This window comes from Pinus tabuliformis, chromosome 1_2, assembly GCF_031772625.1.
Source record: "Pinus tabuliformis cultivar Carrire ecotype Pingquan chromosome 1_2, CPIR1, whole genome shotgun sequence".
Taxonomy (NCBI): Eukaryota; Viridiplantae; Streptophyta; class Pinopsida; order Pinales; family Pinaceae; genus Pinus; species Pinus tabuliformis.
The window spans coordinates 70,395,297-70,420,369 of record NC_142298.1 but is presented as its reverse complement, the minus strand read 5'-3'; the positions used below and the strand labels follow the sequence as shown (position 1 = coordinate 70,420,369).

Here is a 25,073-nt window from a genome sequence, read left to right as displayed (position 1 = left end):
GCATAGAACATACCATATCTTAACAGCCATGCATGGTAGATCAAGTGAAGGAGTCTCTTCAATATATTATAGATTGGTTTGCAGTTCCTGAGGGAACTTACATCATATGCTTCATATTTCAAACAACCCCTCATCTTATGCCGCAATATGCGACAAACAAGGCAGTCATGCAAGAGGTAGAAAATTAGCTAGACAAGGGACTGTCAGGAACCCTTCATAGGAGGAAGAAAGCCCCTTGGCCCATGTTTCCATTAAGGATCAGATTATATGAATTAAAGAGTAACTGGACATTGGCATCTAAAACTGGAGAGTTGAACCACCTACACTTCACCACCAAATATTTCCATGCATATGATCCTATGTGAATTATCATGAAAGATTATGAAAGGATCGGGTATAATACAAGGTATTCATTAATATGCTGACCAGCGGATGAAAAGATAAAGAAATGGTAAAATTCCATAATGAATACACATCAAGCCATGAACACTATTTCACCTCATGATGCACCAGCACAAGACTTGCAGGAGCAAGAATAGGAGGAGGAGGAAACAACGCCTTAAGTAAAGAAGTTAGCTCCCAGGTACTCATCAGTCGAGAGCAATAAAAAATGGAAATTTGATCCTTTAAATATAGGAGATACAAAAACAAAACCAGAGAGGAGAGAAGGAGAAGAAGAAGCAGAAGGATAAGAGGAGGATAGCAATAAGTAGGATGAGTTGCTTGAGAAGTAATTAGTAGAAGAAGAAGAGAGGAGACAGATAAAGGAAGGACAATAGATGCAGTCTCAGGAGGAGGAAGTAGTGTAGAGGTTGGAACAAGAACAATTGACTAATGAATTGGATGAGGATAAGTATGAGGAAGGAGACAACATCCTGCCCATGGACGATGAGCCTAGTACTCTAGGTGAAAAACCACTCATATGAGGACATCTTCCATCTGGAGAGATGGGGATTACACCTCCACCAGAAGACAGAGTCACAAATGTTTGCAGTGTAACATTTGATCAACTAAATAAGATGATCATGAAACAAAGGCATAGGTACTTTCCCAATGATCCTCAGAACCCAGTCTCAATAGCGACAGAAAAGGTGATCACCTCCAACACTAGAAGAAATCTGAGGGCAGTTATGGCAACAAATGTTGCATTCACTACAACATAGGATAACTCAAGGTATTTTCTAAATGACAATTTCAGGGTGAGAAGAGAACTTGTTGCGGCGAAGAAACATGTAGAGCATCTTACAACAGAGAATCAGTGGTTGTTATCACAGAAATCCAATACCGCAGAATGGCAGTCAACCATGCTAGATGAATTGGGACCAATGGAGGATACCATGGCATGACTATATGATGAGATGATACTTATACAACAGGTCATGGCTCCTCTCATTAGCATTCAAAAGAATGCACAGGAAGTGGTGAAGCTCTTGAAGATAACAACTAGAGCCGTTGACTAAATGTAGGAGTGGGCTGCCAAATATCCAAATGCCCGTAGCATTTGGAAAATAAGGATAAGCTCTCTACAGAAATAGATAGAGTGCAATTGAGACTCCACCTACAAAATTAGTCACATTTAGAAGCACAATCAGTTAATATTATGGCTGCATATAACTGACTGCATAATGGTTTTAAGTCTATGACACAGAAGCACTGGATGCTTGCCATCAGATCCCTTGAAGAAATTAAAGGTAGGGAGGTCATCTTTCAGGAGATCAGAGATTACATTGAACAAATCAAGCAGGTAATAGAACAGGAATGCTTGGAAGTGACCAAAGATGTTATTCAGCAATATGCCTTTACACCAGTCAAAGCACACATGAAGCTTTCATGGTTGTGGAATAATGTCTATTTGAGCTCCAAGAACATACTGTCAGAAGCATTGGAGGTGAGGGTGCGCTAAAAAGGAGACTTTCCAAACCAGATCAACTCCATCGCAAAGGAGTTCAGAGCATGGCACACTTACATCACAAATGAACTCCATGAAGGAGCACGCGATCTATCCATTTGATGAGTTTTGTCTTTTAGCAATTTTGTCTTATTAGGCCACCGTCTGATGTGTAAATTGCCTCATGAAATAAATGATATGTAATGAAATCCAAGGGACACAAGTGAAATATGAATGGCCACACACTGGAATGTAATGAGCCATATTAGAATATGAATAGTCATGGAAGTCAAAGAATCACGAGAAGCTCAAGGGTCATTGTATTTTTTATAAATAGGTCCTCATAACTCAAGCAAGGGGATTTTGGGGACCAAGATTTTGGAAGCCTAACCTTGGTTTCTCTTGTACTACATAGGAGATAGACTATTCTTTAGAGAATCAATTTGTGGCTTCGTCTTCCACTATTGGATACAATATTTCACTCATGTAACAATGTCCTTGGGATCTTACACCTATAATCAGAAGTTCAATGAGCCAACCTTCCTTCATACATGTATTGTGTATATAGTTGGACTATTCTGGTTATGTGTACAATATATGTTGCTTTATTTACATGCTAAATAAATGAACTATTTCGTTGCTTGGTTATGGATGTTATTGAATGAATGTTGTTATGATTTCATCATTTTTGTTTATTATGTGGACTAATTTGTAGGTACACAACAAGTATTTCTCTTTACCCCGGGCCCCCCTTTAGGATAGTACTATTACTTTTCTAACTGGTGGCTCATTTCCTTTACTATCCATGGAAGTCTGATAATTTTAGGTATGTTCTATGCTAGAGAAATTTATTTCAATTTTCACAGTTAGCTCAATATCTTTTCCAGATTAGCAATCACATCAGCATTAAAGTAAACTGCATATAGAACATAAATATAAATCGCAAAAGACAAGCCAAGACAAGAGGACACGCGATGTGGCACTAGCCAGGGACAAACCCCAATGTGGGGAAACCCTTGATCAATTCTTCTTATATGTTCTTCAATAGTTCAGCAGAGAGAGAGATAGAGATAGTACGTTTACAACAGAAGTCAACACTTTGACTTATCTAGATAAGAGCATAGATCATCTCTAAGAATATGATACATGAGATTAGTTGAAGACATGTTGCTTCAACTAATTCTCCAAGGTGACTCCTTCACCTATCGTTGTGTTGCTTTTCATCATCATGTTGCACTTCACCGCACTGCACCATGTTGCACCCATCATCACCATGTTGCACCCATCTTCACTATGTTGCATCTCATCATGCTTCATTAATCATGACTGTACCCATCATTGTACTACATTATGTGCCATTGCTGCACCATGTTTCCATCCTGACCTATGTGTTGGTTGCACCTTGCTTGCTTGTTGTCCCTTTCTTGCTTGTTGTCCTTAGCATGCTTGTTGTTGCACGCTAGCTATCCCTTGCATGCTAGCTATAACATTACATGCTTGGTGTATTTGCTGCTAAGTACCATACAACTATCCCAATGTTAGTTAATTGTCCCTTGCATGCTACTCTCCTTCAGAGAAAGATGCTCCAGCTATTCCGGTAGTTCCCGGTAGTTCTGGAAGTTCCGGATTTTCCGGAAGTTCCGACTTTTTCGGCTTTTTAGGTAGTTCCAGCTTTTTCGGCAGTTCTGGCTTTTCTGGCTCTTTCGACAGTTCCGGCTTTCCCGACTTTTCTGGATTTTCCGGCTTTTCCAATAGTTCCGTCTTTTCTTGCAATTCCGGCAGTTCTGGCTTTTTTAGCAGTTTCGGCAGTTCCAGCTTTTCCAACTTTTCCGGCTTCAGGCTTGTCCGGCAGTTCCGACTTTTCCAGCAGTTCCAACTTTTCCTGCAGTTCCGGCTTTTCTGGCTTTTCTGGTAGTTTCGGCTTTTTCGGCTTTTCCTACAGTTCCAACTTTCTGCCCTCTGGATTAGGGCAGCGTTATCCCTTAGGATCTCTCCTCCTACTAAAACCCAAAGACAAGTAGAGAGAGGAAGAGATCTCAAGTGTGTGTTGAAATGACTTGAAGGCCACCTCTATTTATACTAAAATGTTGAGCACATGTGGGGTTTATTTTGTTGCTGGCCGACCTTGACGAATTGTCTTATAACACAAATAAATTCATAACTCCATGAATACTTATCGGAATCGGATGATCTTTAGATCAATCCTACACCTCTCAATGAGAGGGATCCAAGAAAAATATCAGCTGCCATAAATAAGATAACCCACATGGATTTTGGCCCTAGTTGCCAATTTTAACACTCCCTCTCAACTAGGGAGAACTCCATCCACTGATCCATATGTCTGACTGTACTATCTCTACCATTAGTGCCCTGCACTGCTCTGCTCTGCTCTAATCTACTGAGCTCTGCTTTGCTGAGCTCTGCTCTACTCTACTCTGCTTTGCTTTGCTCTACTCTGCTCTGCGGAATCATGAAGAAGAAGAATTGATCGAGAATGTCTCATACCATTCGCTACTGACCCGAAGTCAGTTTTATTGATCCCAGATCAATATCACAAGAGAGTGTCTCAAACCACTCATACTGATCCCAAATCAGTTTCATTGATCCTAGATCAATATCACAAGAGAGCATCTCAAATCACTCATACTGATCCCAGATCGGTTTCATTGATCCCAGATCGGTTTCATTGATCCCATCAATATCACAAGAGAGTATCTCAAACCACTCATATTGATCCCAGATCAGTTTCATTGATCCCAGATCAATGGAGGTCATCCTAGCATAAGGAGTACGTAGATACAACAATGCGTCCATCGATAGAACTACTATGGTCCCTATCCTCATTTCCTTCTCATTGATCAAATGAGAGGTACTTCCCATGAGTCCCAGATTACATGGGTAGGATGCCTCGACAGGAGAACGAATCATCCTGTCAGTGGATGCCACGGAGAATGAATCATCCTGACCCACAGGAGAATGAATCATCCTGTTCCACAGTCGCCACGGAGAACGAATCATCCTGGCCCACAGGAGAACAAATCATCGTATTCCACAGTCGCCACGGAGAACGAATCATCCTGTTCCACAATCGCCACGGAGAATGAATCATCCAAGCCCACAAGAGAACGAATCATCATGTTCCATAGCGCACCACCATGGGAGGGTGAGTCGCTTTGTGGTCGTATGTTGCTCCAGTAAGTACCCCAAGCCCCCCAGAGCTCCCGAAGCTCAATGCATGCAACATGCAGGACCCTTATAAGAAGGTCTCTCTACGACTCCAAGTCGTTCGGGAAAGTTACAAATTTGACCTTTCCCCGGGGCTTTGACAAAAAATGTCTGCAACTTGTACATCAATTTCAATGTGATGGAGCCTCCTCGCTCATCGACTTACCATATCACAGATAAGGCAGTATCTGATGTCTATCTGCTGGAGCAATCATTGAATACAGGATTCCTCAATAATTGGATTCCCCCTCTGGTTGTCACAGAGAATCACAGTGGTATTCATCATGTGTACAAACAACTCACTTAAGATCTTCTTCAACCATGTAGCTTCACACGAGATCATACTCGTAGCTATGTATCCGGTCTCGGCGGTGCTTATAACAATCAACTTATGCTTCCTGCTCATCCACAATATCGAAGCAGAATCCAAAGAGAACTAGCACTGAGAAGTTCTCTAGTGTTCCTCCACACTGCCTGCCCAGTCAGCGTTCGAATAATCATGCAGTTTCATATTTCGGACAGTGTATCTCAATCCATGAGAGATTGTGCCTCGAAGATATCTCAGAAGATTCTTGGCACCAATCCAATGAGGCTCAACCAAATATGAGCTCACCATGCTAACTGCAAAACATATGTCCAGACAGAAGTTCACCAAGAACATCAATGTAAATGAGTTTATGAAACTAAGAGGCATTTCCCAAATCTGGTCCAACATCACTACCATATAAATTTTGAAAGATAAGATCCTCGAGGTAGTCACAGGCTGCAGTTTATCATTCCACATTCGGAATCCAACTCCCTTTTACTTCTACAAATGAGAGGGTCTGCACCTGTTAGAAATAGGTCATCCTCATAAGGTGTCGGTATGAGAGATCTATCATCCACAACCTTCGGGTAATGGTTTAGATCGATTTCACTCCTAGTGAATCTCAGCTTCATCAGACAGCTATCAATCCTCTCATACTACGCTCGGGGTATTTTTCTTCAAGACATAGAGGGCTTTCTTCCACATGTATACATGAGATTCCCGATCATGAATCTCAAACTCCTCGGGTTGTTCCAAACCTGTGGACCCGCTGCATGAGGGGAATGGTCCCCTTATAATATTTTCCTTTGGTACATCTCAGACATTACCTTCATGTTCTACTTGAATTTAGACATCCCTATCACCATTTGACTCACATCAGGTAGGGCCCCATAGGTAGACCTCCAGTGTTATAAATGCGATATGTCAATTGACATGATCCCCAATGGCCCACCCTGCAACTTGATACAAATTGCTAACCCTGAACCCATGAGAAAAAGCATCTTTGAAAATTATATTTTTTAACACGTACCTTTCCATCGATGAATGCCACCCTGAAACCTTTGACTTCCATTTCCGAAATGGACACCAGGTTCTTCTTGTGATCAAGTACATAAAAGAGATTCTATAAATGAATCGAGTTACCCTCATTCAATTGAGGGGTAACATTCCCTACACCCTTTCCAGGATAGGTGGCATCGGCTCCAAGTATAATCCCACGATTGTTTCCATCTCTACCAAATTAGAGAGTGCACCCTTCTATTCGATGAAGTGGCTTGAAGCACTACAATCAATAAGCCAGATTCCAAAAGAATCTAAAGGAGAGGGCCAATACAAGATAACGCTTCTTTATCTTATCAAAAACAACATTTGGTTCTTCATACCTAGGGTTCCTTGCTTTCTTTGAAGAGTCGGCAATTTCCTTGATGACCTGCATTACCTGTCATTCCTTTGATCATTGAAGATGTCCCTGGAATGATTGTTGTCTTCATCAAGAGATGTGTCTCTGCCATTCAGACACTCCTTCGCATAATGGTCGAACTTATTACAACCAAGGCATTTGCCTTTCCTTCCACCCTTAGATCCGGACTTCCCATTGAAGTGATCTTTAGGTAGGCCATCAGAAACTTTGTTGTGCCATTCTGATAATATTCTCTGCTTCGACTTCACCCTCGGTGAATTTGAAGAGGGATGAGGAATCCACTGATCCTTTTGTCCTTTCCCAACTATCTTCAGTGATTGCTCTTTCACTCTTGCTTGGGCATTGTCTTCACCTCAACTCTGATACCATGTTAATTTTAGGTATGTTCTATGCTAGAGAAATTTATTTCAATTTTCACAATTAGCTCAATATATTTTCCATATTAGCAATCACATCAGCATTAAAGTAAATTGCAGATAGAACATAAATATAAATCGCAGAAGACAAGCCAAGACAAGAGGACACACGATGTGGCGCTAGCCAGGGACAAACCCCAATGTGGGGAAACCCTTGATCAATTCTTCTTATATGTTCTTCAATAGTTCAGCAGAGAGAGAGAGAGATAGTACGTTTACAACAGAAGTCAACACTTTGACTTATCTAGATAAGAGCATAGATCATCTTTAAGAAGATGATACATGAGGTCAGTTGAAGACATGCTGCTTCAACTAATTCCCCAAGGTGACTCCTTCACCTATCGTTGTGCTGAATTTCGTCATCATGCTGCACCTCACCGCACTGCACCATGTTGCACCCATCATCACTATGATGCATCTCATCACGCTTCATTAATCATGACTGTACCCATCAATGTACTGCATTATGTGCCATTGTTGCACCATGTTGCCATCCTGACCTATGTGTTGGCTGCAACTTGCTTGCTTGTTGTCCCTTTCTTGATTATTGTCCTCAGCATGCTTGTTGTTGCATGCTAGTTGTCCCTTGCATGCTAGCTGTAACATTGCATGCTAGCTGTCACTTGCATGCTAGCTGTAACATTGCATGCTTGGTGTATTTGCTGCTAAGTACCATACAACTGTCCCAATGTTAGTTAGTTGTTCTTTTCATGCTGCTCTCCTTCAGAGACAGATGCTCTAGCTATTCTGATAGTTCCCGACAGTTCCGGCTTTTCCGGCAGTTCCGAATTTTCTGGCTTTTCAGGTAGTTCCATCTTTTTCAGCATTTTCGGCTCTGACTCTTCCGACAATTTCAACTTTTCTGACTTTTCCAGCTTTTCCGGTAGTTCCGGCAGTTCCAGCTTTTCTGGCAGTTTTGGCTTTTCCGGAAGTTTCGGCTTTTCCAACTTTTCTGGCTTTTCCGGCAGCTCTGGCTTTTTCGGAAATTCCGGCTTTTTCGACTTACGGCTTTTCCAGCAGTTCCAGCTTTTCCAGCAGTTCCGGCTTTTCCAACAGTCCTGGCTTTTCCGGCAGTTCCGACTTTTTCAGCAGTTCCGGCTTTTCCGGCAATTCTGGCTTCCGACTTTTCTGGCAATTCCGGCTTCCGACTTTTCGGGCAATTCCGGCTTCTGGATTTTCCAGCATTTCTGGCTTTTCCGGCAATTCCAGCTTTTCCGACAGTTCCAGCTTTCTGCCCTCTGGATCATGGCAGTGTTATCCTTTAGGATCTCTCCTCCTACTAAAACCCAAAGACAAGTAGAGAGAGGAAGAGATCTCAAGTGTGTGTTGAGATGACTTGAAGGCCACCTCTATTTATACGAAAACGTTGAGCACATGTGGGGTTTATTTGGTTGCTAGCCGACCTTGACGAATTGTCTTATAACACAAATAAATTCATAACCCCGTGAATACTTATCGTAATCGGATGATCTTTAGATCAATCCTACACCTCTAGATTTGAGGGATTCAATAAAAATATCAGCTTCCATAAATAAGATGACCCACATGGAGTTTGGCCCTAGTTTCCAATTTTAACAAAGTCTCCCTCATACACCTTACACCGAGTGTCCCACAAAGTTCACATCCTTGCTGACCTAAAGAGGAATTGTATTCTCTTATGTCTTATTGTAACTAAGGCATTTCTTAGAAAGCCATTCCAATGGTGGTCGGACTGTATAACCGAATGGGACTCCTACACCAAACGATGTGAGGTCTAGTTGGGACTTTACATTGTGGAGATCCCCTTGAAATGTTGGTGAAATCCAGCACTGTTAACATAAAGGTAAGAATACCAGTGGCACTAGATAATGTCTTAGGCATTATTATCAAAGTTTTGGGCTTTATATTCCTACGAAAATTATGGAGAAAAAAAGCTTCATTTATCTATGTTATATGCATACATAAATTTGGACATTTAATATAGATAATTTATATATTGAAAGAAACAATATTTGATATTTATTAGATAAATAGGTATAACCTATATGTCTCGAGGAGATTGTTGGAACCATAGTTCACCTATTTTTTTCATAGTTGTTGTTTTGACTTTTTTGTGACACTAGATACTCCACCTGGGTAGGCACACCTACACTCCCTATTCATGTGGCACAAATGTGTTTCTCATCAATGGCGAGACCAACTCAATTTTACTTCACCTGAACTATTTCTCACAATTTCAATGCTTATAATTATTTGTCTTAGTTAAGTTATACAGGGGAAATCATTCTTAACCAAAACCATGTGCATCATTGTCTATTAACTTCCATCATTAGCATGTTCATGTGCTTAAACCAAATTTACAATATGATTAAAGCAACAATAGAATCATGCCACACATATATAACATATGAAAATTCAATTTAGGTCGATTTGTGACCTAACACTCCATGGAAACATTTTACATATGCTAAAATTACAATACAATGATCCATAAAGGGTTCAAGTCACCACTCAACTCTACCCATCCTCAAACACCAAAATTGGGTCATAGCCAAGTCAAGCCACCTGGTTGTAGCAAGCCGGATGGTATGTGAAGGCTCGTGACTCTTCGGATCACTCGGGTCAATGTGTTCCACACATGTAGTTAGGCCAATCGTTCCTATGCCAAGACATACTCATAATATGTTCCTTGTCATGGGGGTCTGCTAATAATCAATAATTCTTGTCTCTATTTCATCTCATCTTGATGGTGTGTTTCAATAACTAATCACATCCAATTTCCTATTGGGACACACTAATATCCCTAATAGCCAATCATGCCTAATGTCTTCTCAGGGCATGCCAATAACAAAAGTTGCTCGGTTTAGTTATGTCGACATGTGTGTTCATCCAAGTGTGATGATACACTGTGACACTCTATAGTATAAGTCAATCATGTGATTTCTAGGTGCCCACAATGCTTGGTTGGGTTGAAGACATGCATCATGTAGGATTGCATGCACCTATGTGCTTAGAGGCATTATATCCTCCCTCGCAATGAGTCATTATTGTCCCTGACAATCATGGCACTACCAAGTGATTTTTCTCATCAAACTCACAAAATTTATACTCCCATCTCCATAATGATTCTCATGTATCCCACCCATTCTCCTCTTATGAAGAATCTTTCCATTACGCAAAAAATATTTGTTCCAATTGTGGTTGGTCCCCACAACTATGTAAACCAAGATTTTCTCTAGCTCCAATTTTCGACGTCCAACAAGCAAGGTCATTGTATGCAATGGCCCAAATCTACTCTAATCATCTATGTTCACCTAGAAAGGCTTCAACTGATTAATATGAAAGATGGGGTGGTGAGCCACAAGTGGAAATGAAACTCCAATCTATAGGTAACATCACTGATTTCTCAAGAATCATGAACAACCCCTCAAACCTTTGTATCAATGATCTAGACATCCCATTCAATTAAGGGAACTACTCCTTGGTCATCACGATAAAGGCCAAATCACCCGAACTAAACTCTACATATCTCCTATCCTATTTTTCCCACTTCATCTCATCTGCTAACTTTTATTAGATGCACTCGAGCCAACTCTATTCTCTCTTGTCAATTAGCCATGAATTTAAAAGTAGAGGGACTCCATAATATTCTTACAAGACCAAATGTGGCATGATCATCATCTTCCCATTAGTCAACTTGAATGGACTAGATCCTGGTGTTGCGATCTTCTATAGATTATAGCTAAATTGTGTTTCATTCAAAAAATTTGGCCAATTCTCCTGATCAACTCTCACAAAATGTCTCAAGTAGTCCTCCAATAGAGAGTTAATATGCTCCATCCCTCTATTTGTAGATGAAATCCAAAACTATGTAACAATTGTCTCCCAACAATATTGAACAATGAAGTCCATAACTTCCCTACAAACCTCATATCTTTGTTTGATACAATACTCAATGGAAGACCCCAATACTTCACCACATTCTTGGAGAGCTTCTCTACTACCTCTTTCGCTTTGCATGGTACCTTCATTAGCATGAAGATGCCATACTTAGAAAATTCGTCAAAAACAACCAAAATCTTATTATTACCCTACACCATGGGAAGTTATGATATCAAATCCATCTAGAAACTTTCCAATGGTATATCTAGAATCAATAAAGGTTGTAATAGTCTTCTCTACAATCTGGTTTCTAAATTATCTTATTGACAAACAATACAATTATGTACATAATATTCTATGTATCACTTGATATGCCTGAGAAATATCCCCTCTCCAATAATGTCAATGTCCTACGATGTCCTAGATGGTCAGTCCAAGGTGAGTCATGACACTCCTTCATGATCTCCTCTCAGAGACCACTTATCTTAGGAACATAGATACGCTCACCAAAAAATGAGAGACCACCACGCATCAAGAATATTATCATCATGCGTTGCTTCACCTATTTCATAATGCTATTTGTTGTTGTATAATTCTACAAACCCTCTTTGATCCTCCTCTGCAACTCCTCAATCACATGAATCTGACTCTCACTCAACATAGGTAGGTGGTCCTCCTCCTCAACTGTTGCTAATTATGCCTTTCTGCTCAAGGCATCTACCACAACATTGAGTCTCCCCAACCTATACTCAATGGTCATGTCAAATCCCACCAAGAATTCCTACCACCTAAGCCTGCTTCATAAACAATTTCAGTTGAATCACCAAGTAACCCATCACAATGTTATCTTCCATGACCAAAAATGACCTTCTCATCCAGTAATGTATCCAAACCTAAATACAATTCACTACCACAATCATATCCTTCTAATGCATGGGATATCTCCTATCCTAATCCTATAACTTCTTGTTTTTGAAAGCTACATGGTGCCCATCCTGCACCAAAACTCCTCCAATGGAGAAACTATATGCATTTATTTTCACCTCAAATGATTACTCAGAATATGGTATTCTTAATACTAGGGTTGTAACCAATCTACATTTGAGCTCCTCAAACTCATGCATATTCATCTTAGTCCACCTCCAAGGTTTATCCTTGTTTAACGAATATGTTAGTGGTGCGACAATATTCAAATAGTTATCTACAAATTTTTGGTATTAATTGGATCCCCCTAGGAAAACGCTCACATCATGTACATTATGGGGTCCTTCCCAATCTTTGATTTCCCTAACCTTAACAAGATGGGAACACATCCCTAACTCGTCCAATGTCCTAGGAATAATGTCTCGAACTAAGCAAACATACATTTTGACTTCTTTAGGTAAAACAGATTCTCTCTCAAAGCCTCAAAAACTTAAGCCAAATGCTACTTATGCTCCTCCATACTCTCTATGAAAGCCACACCATCGTTAAATTATACCACCACAAACTTGTTTAGGAAGGGATGAAGAATATTCATCAATGTGCAAAAAGTGGCATGTACATTATGTAGGCCAAAAGGGATCGCTAGGAACTCATTACTCCAATAACTTGTCACCATGGTTGTATTTGCTTCATCTCCCTCCATAATATGCACTTGAAAATATACCTCTCTTAAATCAAGCTTTGTGAACACCTTGGCCTTAGCGAATTTGTCGAAAAAATATGTTGTAAATGGAAGTAGATATTGATTCTTCATAGTTTGCATATTCAAAGATCTATAGTCCAGACACATCCTCATTTCATTAATATCCTTCTTTTGAAAGAGTGTTGGGGCACCATATGGAAATTGTGAAGGACAAATGAATCCTACATTAATCAAATTATGTCAACTAATGCCTCAACTCCTCCAACTTTGGTTCCAACAGTCTATAGGGGGCTTGTGCTAGTGGTTGCAAACTAGGGTCAAGCTCTATATGGTGGTAAAAAATGCATCTAGGTGGGAGCACTTTTGGAAACTTGTCTAGAATCCTATTAGGATATACCTCCAATAAATCAAAAAGATCAAGTAGAATAGGCATCCCCACTCCCTCATATCTAACATCTTTAACCACTATGACATACCATTGTGCATCCGATCATCTTGTTGTTCCCTTCATGCTCAATGCAGAAACCATTTGCACCTTTCCTTCTAGCTTCATGTATTCATATGAACAATCCACATCTCTTCGTCACTAGCCATAAAGATTCGATCCATCCATGGTATCAGAATCACCCTGTTCCCTTTGATAAAGTCATGTCCCTACCATATCAAAATCATTCATCTATAACACCATGAGGTGAATGATCCACTCCATGTATCCATTTGAGATTGTATCACTAAGGCCAAACCCTTAGCCACTTTGGCCTTGGAGACTGCTTTTACCTTGACTATGCTTGCAACTACTTTTACCCCAAGTTCGCTTGTCAATCCTACTCTCATGAAGTTGTGCATGCACCTGTATTTATAAGTGCCTATACTATCCTCTCGTTTATCACCATGTCCACATAACACATCCTATGTAATTGGTTGTCTTATTTTTGGTCTAGGACATCAATCCTCATATTCATCTCATCAGATGAACAAATACAACAAGAACCTGGCATACTTCCATGATCACACATTTCAGTCTGATTATTGGCGATACTGCTAAGCTACATGCTCTAATACCACTTGTCACAACACTAAAGACTTCACTCAAGAAGATATGTTGGTGCTCTTTAGTCATGCAACACCATTATGTTTCCCACCGATGGTGAGAGCAGCTCAGTTTCACTTCACCTAGACTAGCCTCACAATTTCAACACTTAGAATTATTTTTCTTAGATAAGTTATACAATAAAAACAATCCTTAACCAAAACCAAGTGCATCATTGTCCATCAAATTCCATCAGTAGCATGTTCATGTACTTAAGCCAAATTTACTATATAATAAAAGCAACAAAAGAATCATGACATACATACATAACATATAAAACCCAATGTAGGTGGAGTGTTCAATGACCTGACACGTAGTGGAAATATTTTACATATGCCCAAAATACACTACAATGATCCACAGAGGGTTTGGGTCACCATCCGATCCTACCTATCTTCAAACACCAAAACTGGTTCCAACTCAAGTCAAGCCACTCTATTGTATCAACCTTTGGGTCATTTAGACCTAGTTGTTAAAACCCACACCCACAAACCCATCTAGTTCACCACAGCTCTACCGCACTTTGTGTATACACTTATGGTCCTTCCTCTACCCTAATATTAACTTTGAGTAAGGAGTGATCCCCGTCGCATCCCTAAGTGAACTAAAAATAACTCCATGGTTTTTCGCACCCTTATGCAGTCCATACCCTTCTCCTCCCCATCCGACTATGCAAAGTATGTGTGAGCTTTGTTGTGTCTCTCTAAGTGAGCACTCTGTAAACATATACCATTCCATGGAATGTGAAGGGTTACGACTCTTCATGTCACTAAGGCCACAATGTGGCACACATGCATTCAAGTCGACCCTTCCTATTTCAAGCTAATGCCCATAAGATGTTGTTGCACTCATAGTCGAGGTCTCATTCCATGTTGTAGGGTTGTGCCAATAACCGATTGCACCCATTTCCATATTGTCTCGTCTCATGGGGCACGCCAATAAATGATTGCACCTAATGTCATCTCGGGTGTGCGATAATAATTAATCATGCCCAATGATGTCTCGATGGCATGACGCTAACCGATCGTGCCCAATATTGTCTCAAGGGTGTGCCAATATTTGATTGCAGCGAAAATGAAATTCGCTTTGTTTAGCCGTGTCAATGCATGCACTTGTCTAATTGTGATGATGCATTGTGGCACCTTACGGTCCATGTCAATCATGTGATGTTTGAGCACTCACAAAGCTCAGTTGGTTTGAAGACATGCGTCATGCGAGATTGCACACACTTATGCGTTTGGGGAGATTACAACCTTCTTTTTAACACCAAACACAAAAAGATCATTGGCAATGGTACAAATAAAATCCTATGCCTTGCACTTATGAAACATGGCCACTATTACATTGGTCATCCCAAAATTAATTATTAAACTTGAAGCTATTAACTTAACCTTTCACAACTAACTTGGGTGTTTACCATGGTAGATATACTTGATGTATGATGTTATATTTAATTGAATATATTAACATGTGAAGTTATATTACCTATGTAATAACAATAAACTCACTTTTAAACCTATAAAACTTATAAATTATGTTTATTGATGGTGTCACATTTGAAATCGAATATTTTACTACCTTATTCCAGGTATGGGTTAGTAACCAAATGCCCATATGGCTTCTTAGAATACTAGCTAACATCACAGAATTTGTTACGGTGTGGAACACCACCCAAAATAAATCAAAAGCAAGTTATATACGTCAGTATATGACTTAATACGCGGCTTGTACTCTAGAGTACGTCTAATTGCCACACCTGTCCGGGAAAATGATTGTCCAGTTAATTGGACATCTAATTGTGGCACCTGTCCGTCACTCTGACATTCAAAATACATGGCACCTGTCCTTCACTCTGACATGGACTATCCCCATTCCAAGACGGGCATGCTTTTCCTTGTACGCCGAATGTGATGAACCAATTCAGCTTTCCAATAAAAGAGTGGCTATAGCAATTCTCTAACTTTCCCTGGAAAAAAGATATCTGTAACTTACAGCGGCTTAATAGCTATGGAAGGAATTAGTTAAAAAAAAACAAAGAATTTTCGAATCAGAACATTGGAATTCGAAAATATTGCGTAGAAAACTTAGCTAAGACGTGAAGGGAAGAGGGCGAAGGAATGGCAAATCTCCCTGCATAACAATGGTTGCGTAGTCACCTGTTGTCAAAATCAAAACATAGGCTTCACCTGTTGGGACTTCCAGCAATTGATGCTACAGGGATCATCTATGAAATCCTGTAAGGTGATGACGAGGCAATGTACAAGACCAGTACTGGAATTGTCATCATAATCACAGAAAATCGTAAATTTTATAAAATGGAAACGAAATTTGTTAGACTGGGAAAATTTTATTCAAGTCTGTGGTGAACTAGCAGCTGTATTATAAATGGGCAATTAATGTCGATTAAAGGTTTGAATGGCCGGGCTTACCTTTTACAGTAAAAATGCATATGGAAAAATTCACAGACGCCCCCAGGACATGCACAGCATGCATTCAAAAATGTATTGCATCATTTCACAGGCCTTTCGAGGGGGGCGGTTCATCTTTTTTCAAAGTCATGGAAATCAACTTCTCTTCCTCTTTGGTACGTGAAAGTATTATATTATTCTTCACTGATATTAACTTTTACTGATATGACTAGGAAAAATGTAATTCGTGAAAACATAATTCAGATTTTTGTAGAATGCTAACACTGTGCATTAAATCTGCCAATGATGTTGTGTGGTTTGTCTAAACACAACTAAGTTCTCGTTTTCAGGACGTCCTTGTAAAAATATGGAGAAATCTGGATAAATCCTTGTATGGTAATAAGTTAATAACTATCCTTCTAGTATACTTTGTTTCTTGCAGGATATCCCCACTGATTTTGTGAAGGGAATGAAACGTGGGGTGTATAAAGATGCAATTCTACAAGGTCCAAGTGGGCACTTGTGGCACGTGAATCTGTGCCGTGCGAACACAAAGTTATCTTTCACAGATGGTTGGGAAAGTTTTGTTTCTGATCAGTTCATTGAAGTTGGAGATATTTTAGTTTTTAGACAGGTTGATAATGTACATTTTGCTGTGCAAGTATTTGAACCAAGTGGTTGTGAAAAACAAAGTGGTTTTTCTTTCCAAAGTTATACCTCATCTTGTTCTGTCAGAAAGAGAAACTTGAACCTGTGTGATCACAGACATAATTCTTCAGCAGCCCCATTTTCTCTATTGACAGAAATTGATGAAGACATTGCAGTGAAAGGTTTGAAAAAGCATCACACTCTCGCAAGTAAGCAAATCTTTTCAACCTGAAAGCTTCGAAGACTTTTAGTTGTATGCCATTGTTTATCTGACATCCATATTTACTTTTTGGCTGTGGTTCTCGAAGGCATTAATTCTGGCCAGTCTAATTTGCTGAAGAATTCGCCTCAATTTTCTGTGGTTTTGCGGAAGAGTGCGGTTACCTTCAAATACAGGATGGTAAGTTTCTCTCCAATTCTGGTTACATCCTAGAATATGGATAAAATTCCATAGAAAGCCATGTATTTTATGTACATCATGCCTCCACAAATAGAATAGAATGCTTTATTTTTTTTGTGTTTTGTGCTATTATGGTGAAAAATACTGTTCTTCCTGTTTTGTGCTATTATGGTGAAGAAATCCAACAGTTACGAATTTGACAATATTCTTTAATCATTATCTCCAAACATACGAGTTATTTGGTAAATGTAAAAGTTAATAGCATTTGAAGTAGGCTAAGGCATGCACTCATTTATGAGAATGCATATAGAGTTCTTTACCATATCATTATGTAGAATGCATAGTAACAAGATTCTTGACATGTTGCTGCAAGGAAATTCAGGAGCAGTGTGAAATTTGACCGAAATACTAATAAAGTACAATCAATGCTGCTTTCTATACCCATAAACCTATAAAACCGGAAAAGCCTAAAAGGATCCACAAAATGGTTGAGAAATAAACTTGAAGTACCACAAATGGTTGAGAACTCTCCCTCCAAAAAATGAGGAGATTCACAGTGATTGAGTCATTCAATGTTTGGTTGATTAGGAGCCCTAGTAACAATAACTTTTATACTCCTCCATGAAGTCCTTACTTTTGAACATGCATAGAATAATATTCACATTGGATTTGCACAACAGGTAAATGGTTCATATCTGAAATATTTGAAATTTGTTCTTAGTTGGGTTTTTTATTGCTAGAATTTTTCCATTCAACATACACTATGCAAAAAATCGGTCTTTAAATCCTTTCGTGACTTCCAAATAATGTTTCATTTCCTTTGGTCCTATTGGGAGAGAGAAAGATACTCCAATTTAATATTGTTATCTGTTAGCTTTTGACACTATTTCCATAAATATTTGATGAAGTAACTTTTAGAGCAATGCACTAGGTAAACATTGGGTAGTGATGCTTGGAACCCATCCCTGCCCTCCTAGCCCACAAGAGAACAAGGAAAATATAGAATAGGGAAATGAATAAAATGGGCTACAAGACAAAAATTTCTTTGCTTTTCCTTTTCAACGCTCTTTACTTCTTTCTCATCAATTTAATATTTATGTTTTATTATTTGTTTTCTTTCTTTCTTTCAATTTGAAGTCTTATTTTCCTCATTTCAAATCAAACACTTGTATCTCTTTGTTTCCAAATTGTTGCATGTTCCATAACATGCTAAAATAGCTCTAACATTTATGTGTAGGCCCGCCCTTTGAAAATGTTAGTTTATGTAGCTTGGACAAACGTTCTAGTCTCACAGGGTGTCTATGAGGCTAAGGAACACATTTTCTCCAATACCCAAAAAACGTTTCTAAGGAAAAGGCCTTGATTAGACTTAATTAGCCAGTTTATTAATTTTCCTAAGACTAACTTAGGGAAATGGTTTAATTAATTAGAATTGATTGAGGTAAATAGATTTTCCTCTAGTGACTTCTAAAAAAGTCATGAGAAGGGGTCAAGATGATCTTAGCCATTGATTGAGATTAGATCTTGGTCGTTGATTCATTGGCGAGATATTATAAGAGGAAATCGATGGGCATTTGAAAAAAAAAACATCGACAAATAGATTTGCAGTGATAGCATGGGTGCAATGGTAGTGCACTGGGGCATCGAGAGATTTAGATTAGTAGTGTTTGGAGACAGGATTGTTGGAGGAGATTTATCACAGTGATTTCTAAACTCTTTGGAGATTTATTTTTTTGCAGAGAGAGGTCGATTTTCCAGTGGTGTGAGTTGCTTTAGAGAGGATGAATTCCCAGAGCAAGGAGATAGATTGCCACAGTGATTGACTTGCGTAGGAAAGACTAGATTTTCCAATTGAGATCGAAATGCAGTGGAGGCCGAGTTCATTTCCTCAGCAATGCGAGTTTGCTAAATAAGGGCATGAGCCAAGGGGGCAAATGTGACCAGTTCAAGAGCCAGAGGGAGGCCAAGTTGATCATAGGATGTCGAATTGCTTCCAGGAGGGTAGATCGACTTGCAGAAGTGATAGGATTAATTTTTTAGAGGTTTGCTAATTTACAACAAATGATTGTAATTTCTCCATCACATATTTTGCTGAAGAATTAATAAAATTACTCATCTGCAGAACGGGTTTTCCCCACATTGGAGTTTTTCTAGCGAAATTTGTCCAAAAATATTGATGTTCATTATTTGTGTGTGTGCGCAATAATTTTCTCAGATCCTATGATTCATTTATTTTCTGTTAAGCTACACTAGTGTTTTGTTCAGTATTTTCTGCAAGTATTTTGCAGAAGCTAAATATTCAATTGATAGGAGAATAATAACCAATTAACTACAATATTATTAAAATTTCACATGGTATCAGAGTGGATCTGAGGGTAGAAGGAGGATTTGCATAGCCACAAGAAGAGAAAGTTCAAGGGTTTTTGAACCCAATTTATATTCTCCAGTTTATTTGGGTTTTTCTATATTTCCAATTTTTCAGAAATGGTCACGGTAAGTTTGAGAGATCAGGATAGATTGGATGGAGCCTCCAACTTTGGCATTTGGAAAGCCAGATGGCTTTGCTATTGGACATGTTTGGACTGAAGGAGTATGTAGAAAATGTTATAGCCATACCGACAAATTCACAACAGTTGGCAACCTCTAAAAAGGAGAATGCCAAAGCCAAGAGGATTATCCTTGATGGAGTCAAGGACCATATAGTCCCTCATATCGCAGAGAAGGACACAAAAAGGAGATGTGGGTTGCAATTGTAAATTTGTACTAGAATCCTACCGAAAATAGGAAAATGGTTCTAAGAGAGAAGTTGAGAACTGATAAGATGCAAAAGGGTGAAGACATGGTTTCCTATCTTATTAGATTATGACTTGCCAAAGATGAATTGGATGCAGTTGGAGATAATCCAAGTGATGTCGAGCTAGTGCAAGTGGCCCTGTGATATCCCTTAGCTTAAGAATATCATTGTAATTACATGTGCATAAGTTTAATTCTGATTTAGTATGCTACATTAAGAGACAGATAGATATTTAATTATCAATAATTTTACTGGTAATAACTAATGTACAGTGGTTGTTTGTAAAGCTGTATTTATGTTTTATTTTATGAAAAAAAACAAAAACAAAAAATGGGAAACTAATGGTTGAAGTATAGATGGATGAAAGAGGAAAAAGGCTGCAATTTATTTTAGAAATCATTTTATCCATCAACAAGTCCTAGGCCTCTAATCTGGGTGATTAGATTTGATTATGAATTTATTATATTGGCCAATTTAATGTTTCCTAGAAGATAGAGAATTGTCTTCAGAAGTGGGAAACAAGAGCTCATTAAGGAGAAACTAACTACTTGCCACCTATTGATGAGTGGAGAAAGTTAATAACAACCCAAAGAGTGGTAGATGGATAATCTCTCCGTAATTTCTAACTTTTGTCTCATAATTTTCTGAGAGGAGAATTGAGCAGATTGAAGAGAAGTAGAAAAAAGAAATACAAAAAGGTATTTGCAGGCCTAATTGCTCGAGGAAACCAATAGAAGTTGTGTCAAGGTTGGGAGGATCCAAGTACTTGACTCTTAGTTTCCCAGAAGAAAACTTTCAAGTCAGTGTTTCTAACTTTATTTTTAATATACAAAATTGTTCATTTTTTTCTATTTTAGAGCTAAATTGTATTCTCTAAGCAAAAGTGAAATGGAACAAATGGCTTATTCGCTGATTATGAATCTATGAAGCACCTTTCCCTATATTCTATTCTTGTATTCGAATTTCATTATTCAAGAAAAAATAGTAGAATTAAATACGAAGCCCATTCTGGTAGAGTCACAATTTGTCTTCATTAATTTGAATTAATGTAGTAGAAGTAATAAAAGAACGCTTTATTACAGTTGTGGTCAATTGTGTAGATATAGATATTGTAAGAGTGTTAATATACAAGAGATTATTATCGCACAAGGAAACACAATATATGTTGCGAAACAGGAAAGAATAAAAAAAATATAATATCAGAATATGTAAGAGAAATGACAGAGGTATACTATTTCATCTATTTCTGAATAAGATATAGAGTTACTTCATTGTACAGGCAAATATAAACTGTGAGCATGTATATCAATAAATTCTGATTGCAATGAAATGTTAGAGCAACAAAAAACTAGAAATGTATAATAACTACAATTATTACAAAACCAGAGAGAGATTCTAGGTTCAAATTGTATAGTATTAAACAAAGGTACTGTTATCAATTTAAAGTAAGAGAAAACCCTTTTTTTTAGGAAACACTATATAGGCACGAGTCTAAAATAATACATAAGACAAAGAATATTTTCACAAGCATTCATGAATGAAATATTCTATATGCAAAGTGTCTTCTCTGTAAAAAGTTTACAGAACATATATAAATATATAAAATTATACAGACAAGTCTAGTTAAATAAGAGCCTAGCAAAGATTTATTTCATAACTGTACTGAGCTTTAACTAGGCATCATTGCCTATTAGCATGACAAAATTGAAATTTCTCGAGGAAACTGTAATTTCCATGGTACTTGGTATAATAAAAACCCAAGAAAAACTAGTAATACAATAGATATTATCTTTGTTGAAATGCATTTGCTTTGCTCACGAGAGGATAGAAAGACTGAGTAGTATTCCCAACCTGGAGAAAATTTGAACCATAAGTTAAAAACTGTAAGTTCCAGAATGACCCCAGACGCTGCTCAAATTCATGGAAGACAAAACAAGGAATACCTGAAGTAAACAATAGAGAAATTTTGATGATTATTGTTGGTTTATGATATAAACAATATAATAAAGCAAATTTGAAATTATAATCCATTCCAGAACAAGGTAAAGAATATACCTTGTGCGCTTGCTGAATTATTCTGGAACCTTGTCTGACACAAAAAAAATAATCAACCATAATTATAAACAAAAGTTATGCGCTCTGGGAATGAACTAGAGTAAATAAGGAAAAAATAATAAACTTTATATATTATACGCATAGGAAAATTAGAAATGATATTACTAAATGAGATGATAACGACATCAAATACAAAATAACTTAGTTGAATGATCACATAAAAGAACAAAATTACCTTTGGTGAGTTCAAACTAAGTTGTAATATACACATAGTGGAAACGAGAAACCCTCTTCACCAAAGACTGAAAACCTTAGGTTTCGGCAGAGGTAGAAACTGTGTCGGTAACCCTAATGGGTAGAAAGTTAAGACATTTGTAGAATGACAAACAGGGAGACGTGTATGAATTAAAAAAAAATGTAGAAAAATGATAATACTGTAAATAAATCTTGATGCATATGATATATAGAGAAGGAAAAATCTATATGATTGTTCTCTAAAACCTTCCACAGTACAAAACCCTAAGCCGAGGAGAGAGGAAATCCTCTCGAGTAACCTTTAGGGAAATGAAAGGGTTTGATTAAAACATACAAAAGCAAATAACTAGAGAGATGATATACCCAAAAATCCTTAAAGGAAATGAGAGAGAAACTCTTTTAATGGCCGATGCTTACCATTTTGGGTTTGTAAATATATTGATAACACCAGTCGACCTTGTTATCCTTCAAACTAGCAAGGGTCCTAGGAGGGGATCCTATAGGGAAATTACTAGGTCAAGGGAAACAATGGAGCAATAGCCCATTGTCACCTCAGCTAAGGGTCCTTTCTCTTTACAGACTTTCACCAATGGGAGGAGACCCGATATAATGGAATCACAAGAATATGTGGTCAATGATAAGATAAGTAGGTGATTTCTAGGCCTATTCACAAGAGAGACTCAATTAAATGGGTTGCTTTCTCTGGAAGAAAGGTGGCGAGCTCTCCATGAAGGGCCAAGAGGACCCTTAGGGTTGGGTTTTGAGAGTATGCTTTGTCAAGATGGTTCATAGACCTAGAGATCTTTATGAAGACTTGGATTTTATGTGATTTTTGTGAAATTGGAATCAACAAGTTATGGGACTAGAAAGAGCTAAGTGGACCCAAAATTAGGTCAAGGATATGGAGTTGATCAACCAAGGATGTACTTGACATAATTAGGGAAGGGAAGAGGATCAAAGAAGGAATCTTATTTTAATAAGTTAATGTTATGATCCCAATGAGGTCACTAGCAAATAGGAAACCAAGGGCAAGAATCGAGCTTCGAGATGGGGATTGAAATATCTCAAGATACCACCATCGGAATTTCGTGAAATTTGGAGGGCTTATAGAGGACACACGAGCGCAGTTGTGGGCAAGAGATCGAATCCTTTTGATGACTAAATCATGAGAAAAGTGATGTCCTAGGTGATCTACAGAGGCTAGGCCTAGAATAAGAGGAGAAGGTGAGAGAAATAAGCTTTGAAAGTGATCACCTATGGAGGATTAGTGCCTTGTCCTTTGGGAGAGATGGAGTCAAGGATAATTTATGGTTTGGAAAGAGTTCACCCAATCAAGGATGCCTTCAAACAACTCCTTGTGGCATTAGGGCATGAGAGCAGCTGCTTCAAGGTCTTTATACTTCAATTTGCAATAAATGATGACTTTTCAAAATGTATTTAACATAAAATATCTCTAGAAACATTCATCCATTCATACATGGCCCATGACATGATGCAACGCTATAAAAGATCGCAATTGCCACCAGTCCGTATAGAAAAGCAGTAAATTTCAAACTTGTATAGGGAAAATCCCAACAACATTCATGTGACAAAAGTAAATAACAAGAATAAGCATGAAAATAGCACTTACATGTATAAAAGAGTATATCCAATCATCAAATTATGCCAATAGAGAAGCTCCAAGACAAGAGAGAGGTATCAAAACATCGAAATTCATCCATATCATCCAAACTCATCCTCCAAAAGGTATAGTAAAAATCTCACAAGAGATAATAACCCAATCTAAGTGATGATGATGAAAATGAATCATCTCACTTCTCTAATGAATTTGATTTATCTAAATTGGCCTAATTGAGCCCTAAAATAAAATAATGTGCATAATAACAATACTTTTGGTTACAAACCCACCAAATAGCTCAATAATGTAAAGATAAGCCTCTCAATAGGGCAGAATGATCAACATAATGAGTCGTTGGGCTTTTGATGAGGCCTAATGAAGTCCAAGGGGTGCCATGATGAAGGACTGGACTCCAAACATAATGAACAAGGGGTTGGCCCTTTGTTTCCCAAGCAAGAACTTGTGGTGCTCACAAGTGGGTGTGGGGGCACAAAGACATCCTCATGGGTTCTCAAGTGGATCTAAAATTCCTATAGACCATCTATAAGGGCTAGGAGGATGACATAAGACCTCCCTCTAGAGGGGGAGACATCCTCTAGATCCCGAAACACCTGCCAAGCATATTGTACATATGTGGAGATGACTGGGCACGGTGTGTTAATTTTTGTAGCATCGGATGTGTTCTAGCCACGAAATTTGGTGGAAAGGATAGAATACATGAGATCTTCAAAACCCAGAAATAATTTCTGGAAATTCCACCTAGAAATGACTTAATTAGATTATTAACCACTTTTTAAATATTTCTGAAGTCTAAACTTAGGGAATATGGTTAATTAATCAGTATTAATTAAGTCAAGGCGAGAATCATCTAGAAACTCACACGCATCAATCCAGAGATGATCCAAGCCATTGATTAAGTTTTAATCCTGGCCGTTGGTGCTCCAAAAGATAATTATAAGAGAAGGTCGATGTGGTGATGGAGAAAACACTTTCTATTTCCAGCGTAGTAGTATTCAGTTGTCGGAGAGAGCTAGAGATTGAAGCAATGTGAGAGGGATAGA

General features: G+C 38.3%; 1 protein-coding gene across 1 annotated transcript in view; it reads left to right on the top strand.

Moving 5' to 3' along the window:
- The first annotated feature begins 15,715 nt into the window (after nucleotides 1–15,715).
- The window catches only part of LOC149204469 (putative B3 domain-containing protein Os03g0621600), a 116,597-nt gene continuing 107,239 nt past the window's right edge, over nucleotides 15,716–25,073 (top strand). The window contains exons 1-3 of the mRNA XM_089393296.1: nucleotides 15,716–16,418; nucleotides 16,685–17,099; nucleotides 17,199–17,290. Of these exons, the coding sequence (XP_089249422.1) occupies nucleotides 16,278–16,418; nucleotides 16,685–17,099; nucleotides 17,199–17,290 (648 nt within the window). The 5' untranslated portion in view covers nucleotides 15,716–16,277. The remainder of the gene's footprint in view (nucleotides 16,419–16,684; nucleotides 17,100–17,198; nucleotides 17,291–25,073) is intronic.